Source organism: Podarcis tiliguerta (genome assembly GCF_965153285.1).
Source record: "Podarcis tiliguerta genome assembly, chromosome: 10".
Taxonomy (NCBI): domain Eukaryota; kingdom Metazoa; phylum Chordata; class Lepidosauria; order Squamata; family Lacertidae; genus Podarcis; species Podarcis tiliguerta.
Window position 1 is genome coordinate 69,232,636 of NC_139543.1, and position 17,634 is coordinate 69,250,269.

A 17,634-nucleotide genomic window follows, 5' to 3' on the forward strand; every position below is an offset into this window, starting at 1 on the left:
TAGCCTCACGTAGAGAGCATTGCAGTGGTCCAAGCGGGAGGTAACCATAGCATGCACCACTCTGGCGAGACAGGTGGGGTCTCAGCCTGCTTACCACATGGATCTGCTGGACAAACATGGACTAAGATACAAACATGGACTAAAATGACCTCACTTTTCTGCACAGTGGGGTAGGTTTTTGGTTTTCTGCTCTTTCCTGCAGGCCCCACCCAAGTCTGCTGAGTGGTCCAGGGGCCAGTTTGAGTACATTGAGAACAATGGGGTGCAGTTTAAGTAAGGCGAAAACTGAGAGGGACCAGAGACCCAGATAATTGAGTTTTTGGATTCTGTAGGTTAGCAGTGGGGAACTCTCAGCTCAGGCACCTGGTAACTTTGAGGCTGGATTACTGCAATGCACTCTATGTGGGGCTGCCCTTGGGTCTGGTTCAGACGCTCCAGCTGGTGCAGAATGCTGCGTCCAAATTGCTGACGGGAGCTTCTTGTTGAGAACAGCTGACATGATTGTTAAAACAGCTGCATTGACTGACCATCTGCTACCCAGCTGGATTCAAGTTTCATGTATTAATTCAGAGACCGCCAGAAACCTTATATCCTAGCCTGATTATCTGCAGGAATTGTCTCCCCTACATTGGTGAGGCTCGTTTGACAACAACAACAACAACAAGAATCTGGGCCTTTAGCGTCTCTGGCCCGGTCCTGTGGAACTCTCTGCCACTGGAGATTCAGCAGACGCCGTCTGTGCCAACTTTTAAACGCCCGCTGAAACCTTTTCTGTTTCTCAAGGCCTACATAGGCAGTTAAGACTGCACACCCCACAGTGGTCTTACTGCTGTTTGCTTTTGCTTTTGCTTTTAACTTGTTTTTAATCTTTTACGCTGTTGTAAACAATGGTGATATATTTCTGTGATACAGTGGTGCATAAATATTTTTAAATAAATAAATAAATGAGTTTCGGGGGGTGGAGCAGGTTAGTTTCCCTCGCTTGCCTCATATCTTGGCTTCTACAAATGCTAGAAACGTAACTCTTTATTTGAAAAAAATTAAGCCAGGGTTCTCGAGATCACGATTCATCAACCGGGGCACTGGGCAGTATCTCCCTTTTCCTTCCTGCAGACATTTATGGGAACCAGCCATGGCTTCCCCGCTCAAGAGTCCCCAAAATTGTAGTTTGAGAACCTAGAATCTCTCTCCTAGAACTTTGGTTCCCAGAAATGGCTTGGTGATGCAACGTAGCTATAAAAGGTAAAGGTAAAGGGACCCCTGAACATTAGGTCCAGTTGCGGACGACTCTGGGGTTGCAGCGCTCATCTCGCTTTACTGACCGAGGCAGCTGGCGTACAGCTTCCGGCTCATGTGGCCAGCATGACTAAGCCGCTTCTGGAGAACCAGAGCAGCGCACGGAAACGACGTTTACCTTCCCGCCGAAGTGGTATCTATTTATCTACTTGCGCTGGTGTGCTTTCGAACTGCTAGGTTGGCAGGAGCAGGGACCGAGCAACGGGAGCTCACCCCGTCGTGGGGATTCGAACCGCCAACCTTCTGACCGGCAAGTCCTAGGCTCTGTGGTTTAACCCACAGCGCCACCCGCCTCCCTAACGGAGCTTTAAGTAGCTTTAATAGATGCCCCGGTAACCGACGACCTCTTTCTCCCTCTTGCAGTTTGGCTTTAAGAAATGGAAGAGCCACGTGACAGCCAGGCCCTGGGAAGACCGCTCGGAAATCGTCAAGGAGCTGTACTCTGACCTGAACATAATTAAAAGCCCTGCAGGTAAAAAATATAAATAAATACACGGTTAGTTTCCTACTGTTGTTCTTTTTAAGAGACCAAACCTCCTGTATCTTGCTGAAGGGCAGACTTGTTTGATGAAACCTTTACCCCACTTTATCCATTAAACGACCCCATTTAAAAATAAGTGGAAAAAAGTGCATATAAAACTCTATTGAAAGATGTCAAATACTAGAAGAATTGTGAAGGTGCAACAACAACAACAACAATATTTATACCCCGCCCATCTGGCTGGGCTTCCCCAGCCACTCTGGGTGGCTTTCAACAAAATATTAAAATACAGTAATGCATCAAACATTAAAAGCTTCCCTAAACAGGGCTGCCTTCAGATGTCTTCTAAAAGTCTGGTGGTAGTTGTTCTCTTTGACATCTGGTGGGAGGGCGTTCCACAGGGCGGGTGCCACCACCAAGAAGGCCCTCTGCCTGGTTCCCTGTAACTTGGCTTCTCGCACTGAGGGAACCACCAGAAGGCCCTCGGAGCTGGACCTCAGTGTCCGGACAGAACGATGGGGGTGGAGACGCTTCTTCAGGTATACCGGACCGAGGCTGTTTAGGCCTTTCAAGATCAGCGCCAACACTTTGAATTGTGCTTGCAAACGTACTGGGAGCCAATGTAGGTCTTTCAGGAATGGTGTTATGTGATCTCAGCGGCCGCTTCCAGTCACCGGTCTAGCTGCCGCATTCTGGATTAATTGTAGTTTCCGGGTCACCTTCAAAGGTAGCCAGATGGAGAGCTCATTGCAGTAATCCAAGCAGGAGATAACTAGAGCATGCACCACTCTGGCGAGACGGTCTGTGGGCAGGAAGGGTCTCAGCCTGCGTACCAGATGGAGCTGGTAGACAGCTGCCCTGGACACAGAATTGACCTGTGCCGCCATGGACAGCTGTTAGTCCAAATATCATCCACTCTGCCCCTCTGCCAATGCAGAGAATCCACAGCTACAGCTACCCTCATAGGCTGGCCGTCCAGCCTTCTTCAAAACCTTGACTGATGAAGAGTCCACCTCGTTCCAAGGCAACCTCTTCCGCCAAACTGCTACGAAGCTCTTCCTAGTGCTTAGTTGAAATCCTCAAACATGAGTTAGGCACCAGGCAAATGTTATCTGGAGGGTTTTAATTATTTGAGGGCCAGCACTGGAAAATTCCACTGACCTGCATCAACCCAAAAAGATCTCTGCCTGCATCATATAGTTAAAAGTAGTATCCTTCAACTTTAAATAGTCGTGGTTTCCCCCAAAGAACCCTGGGAACTGTTCGTGCTGAGAGTTGCCTTGAAGACCCTATTCTGCCCCCAGAATTACAATTGCTGTAATAACAGATAAGCCAAATATGAAAGAAGCATTTCACCAGTAGAGTGGTACCTCGGGTTACATACGCTTCAGGTTACATACACTTCAGGTTACAGACTCTGCTAACCCAGAAGTTGTGCTTCAGGTTAAGAAGTTTGCTTCAGGATGAGAACAGAAATCGTGCAGCGGCGGCGCAGCAGCAGCAGGAGGCCCCATTAGCTAGAGTGGTGTTTCAGGTTAAGAACTGTTTCAGGTTAAGTACAGACCTCCAGAACGAATTAAGTACTTAACCAGAGGTACCACTGTATTATTCTAAGTTGATTAAAGGTCAAGTAATCTCTTTTTTCTTAAAAAAAAACCAGATGAATACTTACAGAGACAGCATTTACCAAAGATTCAGACTCTCAAAGACAAATAATGAATGATCCTGTAACCCTTTAACTGTTCAAGAATTGTGCGATGCCATCAAAAAAATTCAGAAAGGAAAGGTACTGGGCCAGAAGGACTGTTGGCTTCTTACCATAAGTCTTTTGAAGATGTACTTTTACAACCCTTTCAATGGACAATGAACAATATTTTACAGAGCGGTAAGTTTCCCGATAGTCAGAGAGAGACCAACATTACACTTATAAACGAAGGAGGCTCAGGACTCGACTCTGATGAAAAACCATCGACTGATTTCTTTACTGAACAATTATTATAAGTTACTTACATCGATTTTGTCAGAAAGGTTAAAAAAGATTCAATTCATCATGATCACTGTGGATTCCTGCCTAAAAGACAGTTAAGAGATAATGTCAGAAATATATTGGATGCTTTGGAATATCTGAATTGCCACAAGAAACGAGCTGCTTTGATTTTTTTGGATGCAGAAAAAGCCTTTGACAAGGTGAATTGGGTATTTTTGTTTAAAGCACTGCAAGAAACGAACTTTGGAGATAACTTTATTAAAATGGGTAAAAATGATTTACAAATCACAGACAGCCCAGATATTTGTTAATGGGAAATTGACCAAACCCTGTGAGATAACCGAAGGGGACAAAGCAAAAATGTCCTTTGACCCCATTAGCTTTCATTCTGGTCTTGGAAGTCTTGCTTAGAGACATTAGACAAAATGTGAGAATTATGGGAATAAAGATTGGAAAAAAAAAGTTATGGGCCTTTGCTGATATCAGTTCTGGGAAATTTGCTGCAGGGAGATTCTTATGAACAAAGTAAATGATTTTGGTATGTTAGCAGGCTTTAAGGTTAATGACCAGAAAACAAAAATATTAACAAAGAACATGACAACAGAAGATCAGAAGGTTTTGATGGAGATAGCAGGGTTTCCAAATCAAAAAGAATTAAAATACTTGGGTATTACTATGATAGGTGCGAATTGTATGTTGTTTCAAAATAGCTATGTTAAGACACGGGCCGAAATCAAAAAAAGAAACGTCAAGATGGCAGATTCTAAAATTATCGTTGTTGGGTAGAATCTCAGTGATAAAGATGAATGTTCTGTCTAGAATGGTGTTTTTGTTTCAAATAATACCTATTTCAACTAATGATTCACCGTTTCAACAATGGCAAAAATATTTATCTAAAATTCTATGGCGGGTGGGGGGGGGGTGACCGAGAGTCAAAATTGCAGGGTTCAAAGGAAAGGGGAGGGTTGGATTTACCTGACCTGAAATTGTATTTTTTGGCTTCTTGTTTGGTGTGGATGAAGGGGGGGGGGGTGACACTGAGAAATAAGAGACTCCAGAACTCAGAAGCACATGATTTAAGGTTTGAATGGTGTGGATATTTGTGGAGCGGTAAAGTCAAAGCTGATGTGGATTTCCAAAACCATCTGATTAAGAATTTGGAACAGATATGAACCTAGATTATGTCCAAAGACACCCGAATGGATTTTGCCACAAGAAGCTTTTCGTAGAGAAGAGGAGGTTGGCAAAGAGAAACCGCTAAATTATCAAGAGTTATTAGAGTGGAGTCAAGAAGGTTGTAAAATTAAAACAAGGGGAAAGTTAACGGTGGAAGGTTATCGTTTCCAGCGGTTTTCTCATTTACGACTAGCGATTTAAGTTGGATAAAAAGACTTTTTGTTTAAGGCCCCCTCCTCTCTCCTGGGCGTCCTTGATGCCTTACCTTCCAAAGTCCTCTGTGTCTGAAGGAAGGGGACGTGGGAAATCCGAGTCTGGGATAGACTTTGTGTGTTTTAAAAAACGAATCTTCTACCTAGGCTCTATGCTGACATGTGGGAATCTTTTCTACCTCCTCTGTTTCGGATGGTGGCTGTCCTTGCTCTACGTCCTGGTCTCCATACTGATGTTCCTCACCATCGTGGGGGTGCCCTACGGTGAGTACAGGGGCCTTAGCACAGAATTGTAGAATTGGGACCCCAGGGTCATCTAGTCCAACCCCAGGAATCTCAGAGCATACGAAAAGCAGTTGCGGCTGCGCTCATGTTCAAGATTCAGTTTCGGGGAGGAAGGAGGGACTGAAGAGGCAAAAGCAATGGATGAGTGGAAAATTCAGGACAGGTATGTTTGTAAGATCTCAGTTGTCTAGAGGGGAAGCGTTTGGACTTTGGAACTACCTGCCAATTGATACAAAGCAGGCACATACGTTGGATGTTGATGTCTGTTTTAACCGGTTTGAATATTTTAACATTTTGGCCAATGATTGTACAGTGGTACCTCTCGTTGCGGACACGATCTGTTCTGGGGTGCCGTTCGCACCCTGGAAAGACTGCAACTAGAGCGGCGCTTCTGCGCAAGCACGGAGCGCGATTGAGCGCTTCTGCGCATGTGCAAAGCGCAAAGAACGCTTCTGTGCGTGTGCGCAAGGCGAAATCCGGAATTATACACTTCTGGGTTAGCTGTGTTCGCAAGCCGAAAAGACGCAACATGAACCTAACGCAACACGAGGCATGACTGTATTCTTTTATTCTTTTTCTAAACAGCTTCGAGGTTTTTTTTTTTAATTTAAAAAATATCTATCAAGAAGTACATACATTTTATGAAATAGGTAATTTTTTAAAAAAGGAAATCTGCCCCAGAAAGCCAGAGCTAATGTGACTAGTAGCCTAATTTTCGCCTTAGTGGCTGGGAATAGTCAGGCTAACCTAATGTGATGTAGCTGATTTTCTTGCTGCGAAGAAAGGACTGAGGCTCGCATACACACCACACCCATTATCCCAGATGGGATCTTGCCAGTGGCGGCTAGTGGCTGTTGGGAGTTGTAGTATGGAAGGCAGAGCACCCGGTCAGGGACAGATCTTGTTGTTTAGTTGTGTCCGACTCTTCGTGACCCCCTGGACCAGGGCACGCCAGGCACTCCTGTCTTCCACTGCCTCCCGCAGTTTGGTCAAACTCATGCTGGTCTCTTCGAGAACACTGTCCCACCATCTCGTCCTCCGTCGTCCCCTTCTCCTTGTGCCCTCCATCTTTCTAACATCAGGGTCTTTTCCAGGGAGTCTTCTCTTCTCATGAGGTGGCCAAAGTCTTGGAGCCTCAGCTTCAGGATCTGTCCTTCCAGTGAGCACTCAGGGCTGATTTCCTTCAGAATGGAGAGGTTTGATCTTCTTGCAGTCCATGGGACTCTCAAGAGTCTCCTCCAGCACCAGAATTCAAAAGCATCCATTCTTTGGCGATCAGCCTTCTTTATGGTCCAGCTCTCACTTCCATACATCACTACTGGGGAAACCAGAGCTTGAACTGTACGGACCTTTGTTGGCAAGGTGATGTCTCTGCTTTTTAAGATCTGCCGTGAAACAAATCAAGCTGAACTGCCTGGTCGACCCAATTTGAATCACACGACTCAAACAGATTAATTTTTGGTGGTATAAATTCCGACAGTCCCGGAGTTTGAGATTGTCGGAATTTTTTGTAAAATGTGCTTCGCGTAGTAGGTGTTTCAGCTGAAAGATTCTATCGACTGTGGTCTTTTCTCAGTTTCATTTCATCATTCTAGGATGCATCCTGCATGTCTAGAACATTCCCCACATTTTCATCCCACCCCATAACTCAAAAACTATAAAACACAGGACGTTTTTATTCAACCCAGTGACTTCGGCACATGAGATAATTCAGTACAGTGGATCCTCAGGTTGCGAACGTGATCCGTGCGGGAGGCACGTTCGCAACCCGCAGCGCACGCATGGGTTGCGATTCAGCGCTTCTGCGCATGCACAAAGCATGATTTAGCGCTTATGCGCAAGCGCCAAAACCGGGAAGTAACCTGTTCCAGTACTTCCGGGTTTGGTGCCTTGTGCAACCCGAAATCGCGCAACCCAAAGCGTCTGTAACCCAAGGTATGACTGTACAGCCATTTTAATCAAAATCTGAGATGTAGTTGTTAATTTTTTTGAAAAATAAATGTGCTGATCCCTTGTGGGGCAACCCCAGTGAAGAATGTCAAAGGGTTACCGAGACCACATTGCTGGTTGAGAAAGGGGGGCGGGTCATGACAGTTGGAGCTCCAGGGCCCCCCAGCAAATTCTGATTTTTGTCCCTGTCCTCTTCCTTGACGCATTCTGCAAGGGGCAGCCCTGAGATTTAAGGAGAAGAGGAAGATGGCAACAAGAACCACCCCCTGAGCTGGTTTAAATTAAAAAGGAAAGTGGGGGGGGCTTGGGGGGGCTGGCTGAAGGCAGAGGACCGAGGTTGGTGGGGCAGTGCCCCATTTGCCTAATGGATCTTGCCCCAGCCTACAGAAAGGGGCAGCTCAACGCTTTGCCCTATCCCACCTACCTTCTTTGCTCCGGGACCTCACCTGTCTTTCTCCCCTCCACAGGTAAGCTGTGTTGGAAACTTGCGGGATATTTCCTCTGGCCGTTTGGGAAAGTCATTCAAAAGGTAGGAGACCCGAACAGAAGCTGGCAGCCGCAAAGTGTGATTTAGTGCTTCTGCGCATGTGCAACCTCAAAACCCGGAAGTAACCCATTCTGGTACTTCTGGGTTTCAGCGCATCCGTAACCCGAAAAAACACAACCTGAAGCGTCTGTAACCCGAGGTATGACTGTAAGGTGAAAGGTGATTCATAATCTATTGTTGTCGTTGTTATTTTATTATTATAATATTTTGCCTAATGTACACATTTTTTGCAAACCGGTTCCGGCAGTAAAAATAATGTCTTGGGCTTTGATTTGGGAAGCGCTCTTTCCCTCCCCTGACTTCTTTCTCAACCCCTGCATCTCGCAGACGAAAACTTACCACCGGAACTGCAACATGAAGTTCAGCAAATACGACGCCATCGCAGAAGTGAACGAGGTGAAGGAGACCACTCCCCTCGTCTCCCGGCAGGAGTCGGCTTGCGAGGACAGTGCAGCGCACTGGGTAAGGTAGGGTGCTGCCTTCCTAGAATTGTAGAGTTTGAAGGGACCCCCAAAGGCCATCTATTTCAGCCCCCTGGAATGTAGGAATCACAGCTCAAGAATCCTTAAAGGAGAGGGGGCAGACTCCCCCCCACTGGCCCACTGGAGGTTTTAAAACAGAGGTTGGAGAAAACGAGCGAGGTCCCAATTAAAGAAGAATGGCAACTGAAGCTGACGGAATATTCACAGCTTGCAGACTTAACGTATAGAATAAGAGAACAAGAAGAACGTACGTTTAAAGAAGATTGGAAAACGTTTGTTGAATATATGGGGGGGGGGATTGTTTAAAGTGGAGCCTCTGGATATGAATTTAATTCGTTCCGGGGGTCCGTGCGCACCCTGAAAAATCCTTATCCAGAGGCGCCGCTTTTGCGCACGTGCGCGGCGCAATAGAGCGTTTCTTTGCAAGTGGGGAAACCCAGAAAAATACTTCTGGGTTTGCCACTTTCGCAACCCAAAGTTTATATGACTCGAGAGTAACGTAACCTGAGGGTCTACTGTACATTTGAAAACGTTGGCAGCGTTAAGTTAAATTTAACAGTGTAAACAAGTTTGGATGGATGTAGTAATGGAATACAGTGGTACCTCGGGTTAAGAACTTAATTCATTCCAGAGGTCCGTTCTTAACCTGAAACTGTTCTCAACCTGAAGCACCACTTTAGCTAATGGGGCCTCCCACTGCCGCCACGCTATTTCTGTTCTCATCCTGAAGCAAAGTTATTAACCCAAGGTGCTATTTCTGGGTTAGCAGAGTCTGTAACCTGAAGCGTCTGTAACCCGAGGTACCACTGTGCTGAATGGTTTAATTTACCTAAAATATGCAGGGATTTATGATATGTAAAATGAACCGTGGAAAGAGAAGACGGGACGTCGTTGATATTTTAAGGATGTTTAGGTGAGCATTCTAAATTGTAAAACGGAAAATTTAATAGAATTATATTTTAAAAAATGAAACAGAGGTTGGTGCCCATCTGCCAAGGAGTCTTTAGCTGTGATTCCCGTCATGTGTGAGGGCTGAACTAGATGGCTCTTGGCGTCCCTTTCACCTCTACAGTTCTGTGGTTCGGCCCCTGTGTGTTTTTGATCTGCCGTGGGGAAGCTCTCCCCCCTGACTGATCCGTCCCATTCCCCATTTCTCCCCCAGCGGCGTCCCAGCACCTACGTCTGGCTCCTTTTGGGCTACCCGCTCCTCTCTCTCGCCCACGGGCTGATCTGCTTTGTCTGCTGGCTCCTCGTCTTCATCATCCCCGTGGCCAAGATGAACGGCCGCACCGTCACCAAGGTCCTCCTCTTGCCCCCGGAGCAGGTCCACGTCCAGCGGCTGCGGAAGGTAAAGGTGTTGGCAGGGCAGGGGCTGCGGACGTTGCAGTGGGCCGGGCCCCCCGTGGAGAAAGGCTTGTGGCTTTTTAGCGCAAAGTCAAGCGAGCAAGGGTAGAACTTTGGAGAATTATCCGAGCAAATAAACAAAGATATTTCGTCACACGGTTCGTTGTTAACCTGCAGAACTCCCTGCCACAGGAGACAGGCATGACCACCAGCTGGGATGGATTTAAAAGAGGATCACAGATGAGGAGAGGGCAATGCTTTTTGATCCCACTTATAGGAAACCCCAGAAGAAGAGAGTTGGATCCTGTTGCTTATTTCCCTTCGGTTCGGCCCCTGTGAGAACAGGATGCTGGACTGTATGGGCTATTGCTCTGATCCAGCTGCCTTTTTTGTGTTTGTGCTTATGTTGTAAAGCGGGTGGCGCTGTGGGTTAAACCACAGAGCCTAGGACTTGCCGATCAGAAGGTCAGCGGTTCGAATCCCCGCAACGGGCTGAGCTCCCGTTGCTCGGTCCCTGCTCCTGCCAACCTAGCAGTTCGAAAGCACGTCAAAGTGCAAGTAGATAAGTAGGTACCACTCTGGCAGGAAGGTAAACGGCATTTCTGTGCGCTGCTCTGGTTCGCTAGAAGCGGCTTACTCATGCTGGCCACATGACCCGGAAGCTGTACACCGGCTCCCTCGGCCAGTAAAGTGAGATGAGCGCCGCAACCCCAGAGTCGTCCGCAACTGGACCTAATGGTCAGGGGTCCCTTTATCTTTTTATGTTATAACATCCCAGGGCAAACACACACAATTCACACAGTCCCTACCCCTGAACTGAAGCTTTAGCACAGGTGTCGGCAACGTTTTTGTGGCTTGGGCCGGTTCACGTTCCTGCAGACGCCGCTGTGGACCGGCGTGTGTGCGCACGCATGCACAAATGCTATTTTCGACGCAGAGGAGGCGTGCGCAGCTTCTCATGGGCTGCAGGAGCTTCCCGCAGCCAATGGGAAGCTGGCTAGCGTCGCAGAAGGCAGTCCCTGCTCTGCTCCGCCCTGCTTTAGCACGGCGCACGGGAGCTGACTGAGCTGGCAGTGGGGGTCCATGCGCCGGTTAAACGACCACCATGGGCCGCCTGTGGCCCATGGGCCTTAGGATGCTGACCCATTTTAGCAGCAATGTGCATTGACTGGCATCAATTCTGTGTCCAGGGCAGCTATCTGCCAGTTCCATCTAGTACGCAGGATGAGACCCTCCCTGCCCACTGACTGTCTTGCCAGAGTGGTGCATGCTCTGGTTATCTCCCACTTGGACTACTGCAATGTGCTCTACGTAGGGCTACCTTTGAAGGTGACCCAGAAACTACAACTAATCCAGAATGCGGCAGCTAGACTGGTGACTGGGAGCAGCCGCCAAGACCACATAACACCGGTCCTGAAAGACCTACACTGGCTCCAAGTACGTTTCTGAGCTCAATTCAAAGTGTTGGTGTTGACCTTTAAAGCCCTAAAAGGCCTCGGTCCAGTAGACCTGAAGGAGCGTCTCCACCCCCATCGTTCCGCCCGGACACTGAGGTCCAGCTCCGAGGACCTTCTGGCGGTTCCCTCATTGCGAGAAGCAAAGCTACAGGGAACCATGCAGAGGGCCTTCTCGGTAGTGGCACCCACCCTGTGGAACGCCCTTCTGTCAGATGTCAAAGAGATAAACTACCTGACATTCAGAAGACATCTTAAGGCAGCCCTGTTCAGGGAGGTTTTTAATGTGTGACATTTTAGTGTATTTTTGGTCTCTGTGGAAGCCACCCAGAGTGTCTGGGGAAACCCAGCCAGATGGGCGGGGTACAAATAATAAATTATTATTATTATTATTATTATTATTATTTATTTATTTATTTATTATAACTGATGGTCTCTTGGCTCTGTCGTCTGCAGACAGAAGTTCCCCTCGACGCTGAAGTGCTCCTTTGCTGCTACCGGGCTGTGAACGCTTATTACTACAAATACGCCGTGGATGGGATCAATGTATTTGCCGTCAGTATCCTTTCGGTGTTGTTGCTTTGGGCTTTGCCTCCTTGGGAGTGGGGTTTGTGCGAGAGCTGTGGATCTGGGTCTCTCTTAGCAGAGTAGGATCTCTTGAATGCAGTGGTGCCCCTCCTTGACTTATAAACCTCAATTGCATTGCATTTAAAAAAAGTAAAATAAAATTGAGCAGACTGAATCTTTTAAGCAAAACAGATGGGTTTTCTGCGCGGAGTGGCTTCTGCAGATGTAGCGAGAGCTGAGGAGCAAAACCTGGACAGAGCTGAACACAGCTGCTTGTCCAGGGTTGTGAAGACTGCGGAGAGAATAATTGGGCGCACTCTTCCCACCTTGGATTAAATCTATGCTCCCAGGTGCCATAAGAAAGCTGCAGAGATAGCGCAGGATAGTGCGCACCCCGGAAATGATCTCTTTCAGCTTCTGCCTTCTGGAAGAAGGTCCAGGGTTATCAAGATTAGGACTAGCCGCCTGAGAAACAGTTTCTACCCAAATGCGATTTTGGTTTTAAACGCAGTGTAAGGTAGTCTCTGTGGGAGTATATTGTATTTAATTATGGGGTATCAGAGTTTTTAGGTGCTAACCAGGTTGGGATAGCTGGGATAGCAGGCTAGTTGGGTTTTGAATGCCTGGTGTAGATTTTTTCAATTTCGTTGTTCTGTATGGGACAATGGCAATAAAGATGATCGTAGCGTGTCAACCGTTCTGAAAAACCTCCTTGCCCATCTTTAAACAAAGAGGTTGCACACTCTGCACATGCTTAAGAGAACTCTTGACTTTGCAACGGGCCTCCAGAGGAGCCTTGGCTCAGATCAGGCCCCAGGTGCAGCCCCAACGTTTTGAAGTTTTAATGTCCTCCATAAGGCCTAGAAACCTGTTTTGGTGAAAGCAGGAGCGTTGATAGGGAGAGTGTCAAAACTCTGGCTCCGCTGTCTAATTCAACGCTTGCACACTGAAGCTCAGCCTCAGACGGTCATTGTATTCCTAGCACCTCCTTAGCTTCATCTTCCCAGGAGGAATAGTAATAATAATAATAATAATAATAAATTTATTATTTGTACCTCGCCCATCTGGCTGGGTTTCCCTGCCACTCTGGGCAGCTGTTTCTCAGCGAAACCTCCTGCGCCGTTGATGCCGCTCAAAAGAAAATACGCACATGTGTTTTTTCCTTTCAATACCTCTCGTCAGATCTGCTCCCTTTGGTTATTGTGACTCTAGTTCTGGGCTACGCGGATAAGCACAACCATTACACCAGCTCTGTGGTTAAGTTCACCTTGGCGCTGCTGTCCATCATGCCCCTCTCATACTACATAGGCATGGCAATTGCCAGGTAAGAGGCGTTCAGAAAGAATTAACCGTGAGATCTAGAATCATGGGATCATACAAGGCGTGACTGGAAAGTTCGGTGAACGGCCACAGAAATCGGTAAGCGGGAAACAAGTCGAACGTACAACCTTACAGGCCTTCAAAGTAGACCCCTCTGATACAACACGCCGTTGACAACGTTCGTTGGAAAACTTCTGGAGAAGTCCTCTTTTCGTACGGCTTTCAGTTCCCTCATCACAGCAGCTTGGACGTGTGAATTGTTGGGAAATCTGTGCCCTTTCTGTGCAGAATTCAGTTTTGGAAAAAGAAAGAAATCCGGTGGGGCCAGATTGGGAGAATACGGAGGGTGGGACAACTCAGTAACGATTTCACACGGAATATGCAATTCTTCTGCTATCATTTGGACGGATAAACACCAATCCCTCATCAAAAACTCACAATTTCGTATCGACATTTGCTGCTGTTCTGCTCACCGACGGTCTGCCAGACTGAGGGTCATCTTCGATGGTTTGCCGCCCTTCACAAAACCGCTTCAATCACTCGCACACTGTCTTTCGAGTTACAGCTTCATCTCTGTACACAATTGTGAACATTTTGTGCGTTTCTGATGCCGATTGTGTGTTCGAATACACTGGACGCTCGGGTTGCGACATGATCCGTGCAGGATGCATGTTCACAACCCACAGTGGCGTGTCTGCGCATGTGCGGATTGTGATTCGGTGCTTCTGCGCATGCGCGAAGCGCAATATAGCGCTTCTGCGCATGCGCGACCTCTGAAACCCGGAAGTAACCCGTTCCGGTACTTCCGGGTTTCGGAGCGTCCATAACCTGAAAAAACGCAACCTGAAGCGTCTGTAACCCGAGGTATGACTGTATTTCTCGCTGTCCGATTTCTGTGACCATTCCATATCTGTCAACTTGAAAATAAGGGACCAGCAGCCTTGAAAATAAGGGATCAGCAGCCAAAATAAGGGATTTTCAGAGCACAGGTAGGTTCAACTTCTGAGCCCCTCCGACCCAAGGGCAGAAAGCCCAGCCAGCAGCCAAACGAAGCCTCAAGCGGTGGTTCCCCCAGCACAGCAACCCGGCAAAGGGGATGCAGCAAGGGAAACCACCGTCACCTCTCCACTGGGAAGCGCTGAGCAAAGGCGAGTCCCCAGGCAACGCGGCCGATTTGATCGGCACAAGGCATGCAAGCTCCACCCCCCCAGTCGTTCTTAGACTCCATATTGGGTGAGCAACGCAGCCAAGCAACCCAGTTGGAGCCTCCCTCCTCCCTGGCCGGCAGGGAGGGGGGGAGATGAGCTGCTTCCTTTGAAACCCGGGAAATTTAAGGGACATCATCGATAAGGCACAGCAGTGGGACACGGCGCTGGGATAAGGGAGTTTCCCGCCAAATAAGGGACAGTTGACAGCTATGGGCCATTCACCGAACTTTCCGGTCACACCTTGTAGAATGGCTGAGTTGTGAGGGACCCCAAGGCTCTTCTGATGATGCTAAGGGCCGGCGACTTCACCTCGTAGACCTTCTCCGTTTCTCCTGCAGCATCTCAGCCCAGAGCAACTTTGCGGTGGGGGCCGTAGTCAACGCCACATTCGGCTCCATCACGGAGCTCACGTTCTACATCACGGCCCTCATCAAAGGCGCCCGAGAAAAGAACAAGTGCTACGAGGAAATTGTCAAGTCCGCCTTGACCGGGACCCTGCTGGGCTGTGTCCTTTTCATCCCGGTGAGTCCAGCCCTCGAGTGGCCATACAAAGACTCGAAATAAATAACTACCTGACTTTTAGAAAACATCTGAAGGCAGCCCTGTTTAGGGAAGTTTTTAATGTTTGATGTATATATCATGTTTTGAATGTTCTATTGGGAGCCACCCAGAGTAGCTGGGGAAACCCAGCCAGATGGGCGGGGTATAAATCAATCAATCAATCAATAACAATAACAATTATTTATCTATCTATCATCTATCTATCTATCTATCTATCTATCAATCTATCATCTATCATCTTCCCTCTTGGAATTTGTGGCTTCTCTGTCCCGTCCCCTGCTTCCCAATCCCCTCGTATCTGTCGGGACTGTTCCTTCTGGCCTGAAATTCTGAATTCTGCAACTGAAATCTGCAAGCAGAACAGGGGAGCTTTCGGCTGCGGGAAGGGATTTTTTTTGTTTGTTTGTTTCGTAACATTTGCATGCCCCTTTGATTTACAGTGGTACCTCTGGATGCGAACGGGATCCGTTCCGGAGCCCCGTTCGCGTCCTGAAAGGAACGTAAGACATGACTGCGCGTGCGCGGGTCGTGTTTCGCTACTTCCGGGCATGTGTGTGACATCATTTTGAGCGTCTGCGCAAGCAGCAAAACCCAGAAGTAACGCGTTCCGTTACTTCCGGGTCGCTGCGGAGCGCAACCCGAAAACGTTCAACCTGAAGCGTATTCATCCCAAGATATGACTGTAATTAATTAATTGGTGAATTTACTAGACTCCTCCTCTCGCCACATTAGCTTGGGGAAGGCTGTACTGGAATAAGGCTCAGTGGCGTAGCGTGGGGGGTGCAGGGGGGGCCTGCTGCACCGGGCGCAACATCTGGGAGGGGCGCGCTCGCACTCGCAGCTCTCTGCCCCTACCTGGCTCACTCTCTCTCTCTCACTGCAGTGCTGGCTGTGTGAATCCAATCCGAGCCGCTGGGTCGCCGCCCACTGTGGAGGGGAGGGTGCCAGGCGTGCGGTGCGGTGCGGAGAGAGAGCGAGGGACTATCTGGGGGAGGGACAGTGCAGCGGGGGGGGCGCAAATTACTTGCCTTGCCCCGGGTGCTGACAACCCACGCTACGCCACTGATAAGGCTCCCTTTTTCTGCACGCCAAATGGAGTTCCCAGCCTGGTTCCGCAGTGGTCCCGTCCCCGACCTCGTGACATGTTATTCCCCGACCATAACGGATCTGCAAAACAGCAACAGACTTGCGGCGAAGTCGCACAATGAAATATCGGAGGGGAGGTGCTCTGCCGTTGCGCCGAGTTCTGCTGCGTTACTGCAATGTGCTCTACACGGGGCTTCCCTTGCGCTTGATCCACAGGCTGCATTGAGTGCAGAATGCTGCAACCCGATTGCTGACAGTAATGAGGCCTTCTCAGCATGTGACGCCTCTGCTCAGAGATCTGCACGGCTACGGGGCCAAGTTCATTGGCAACGCAGACCGGGGATGGTGGCATTTGGGACTCCCAGAAACATTTTTTTTGCTGGGGGTGGGCAGTTTGTTTGTTTTACTTAAAAAATATTTTTTATGAGCCAGCTCAGCCCAGCGGTTCCATCGACCAAAGCAATTGCTTAGATCCCCTAATCGCTTCCAGCGGTTTGAGACCCGCAGACACTGCCTGGCTTTTAAAAGAAGAAGAAGAAGAAGAAGAAGAAGAAGAAGAAGAAGAAGAAGAAGAAGAAGAATCTAATATATAAAATAATAATAATTATAATTATAGTCTGATCAATTATAACAATAACAAACAATTTTATACCATATCTCCACATTGCATCTTAACCTTTGTTATTTTCCCATTATTACATCTTAATTTTTTACACTTTTTCTTAATTGTAAGTGTTTAAAGAAGTGCTAGTAAGTCCACTTCTTTACAATAATTCTTTAGATATAACATAAACGGTTCCCAGTCCTTCTTAAAATCTTTATTGGCCTTGTCTCTTAGTTTTCCAGTTAGTTTCGCCACTCCAGCATATTCCATCAGCTTTTCTTGCCTTTCTTCTTTCGTTGGTATCTTGTTGTCCTTCCATCTAACATCCTAGCCGCCATTGTGGCATACATAAATAGTTTTTTACATCCTTTTGGCAAGTCTTGCCCTGCAATACCTAACAGAAATAATAATAATAATATTTTTATTATTTCGGTTACAGACCAGTTTCAGCTCACATACAATATCAGGGAAGTCATAAAACATGATAGGAATACATTTGAATTTACAGTTGGGTATAACAGGGACAATACAGATATAGCAGCTGTCAGGGGTTCAGGAGCAGAGTCACAGGAGAGGGAGGAAACGGAGAGCGAGGGGGAGGAGTCTGAAGGAAATGTCAGCGACGACAGTAGTCCGAGGTCTCTGAGTCTCTCCAGTGACTCGGAGGATTCACAGAAAGGGGCCCCCATGGTCAGGGCAAGGGGAGTGCCCAGGGGGACACCTCGGGAAGAAGGGGCCAGAGGGGACTCAGAGAGTAGCAGCTGGAAATCCGGACCAGCGTCCCCCCCAGAGTGCAGTAGGGGGGAGGAGTCCAAGGCATCGGGATCAGGGAGCGCGCAGGCAGAGGGAGAACGTGAGGCAGGAGTGACCACACCCTCGTCAGGGAGCGAGGAAACGGTCATCCGGAAAGTTAAACGCGCGCGCGCGCCAAGTTCAAATGTACAGGAGGGCGGCAAAGTGGGCAGCCCGGGTAGGGAGCCAGGTCCTAAAGCCCGCCGAAGAGAGGGGGAGGAGTCAGAGGGGTCAAGCTCTGCGTCAGAAGAGTCCAGGAGGAATGAGACCCCGGGGGGTAGT

At 48.1% G+C, this 17,634-nt stretch overlaps 1 protein-coding gene across 1 annotated transcript in view; it reads left to right on the forward strand.

Moving 5' to 3' along the window:
* LOC310659059 (uncharacterized protein) overlaps positions 1 to 17,634 on the forward strand; it is a 50,697-nt gene that overhangs the window by 11,579 nt on the left and 21,484 nt on the right. Inside the window, exons 4-11 of the mRNA XM_083402007.1 lie at positions 1,660 to 1,768; positions 5,300 to 5,416; positions 7,855 to 7,916; positions 8,262 to 8,396; positions 9,579 to 9,764; positions 11,671 to 11,773; positions 12,964 to 13,105; positions 14,648 to 14,831. Coding sequence (XP_083258133.1) covers positions 1,660 to 1,768; positions 5,300 to 5,416; positions 7,855 to 7,916; positions 8,262 to 8,396; positions 9,579 to 9,764; positions 11,671 to 11,773; positions 12,964 to 13,105; positions 14,648 to 14,831 — 1,038 coding nt within the window. The remainder of the gene's footprint in view (positions 1 to 1,659; positions 1,769 to 5,299; positions 5,417 to 7,854; positions 7,917 to 8,261; positions 8,397 to 9,578; positions 9,765 to 11,670; positions 11,774 to 12,963; positions 13,106 to 14,647; positions 14,832 to 17,634) is intronic.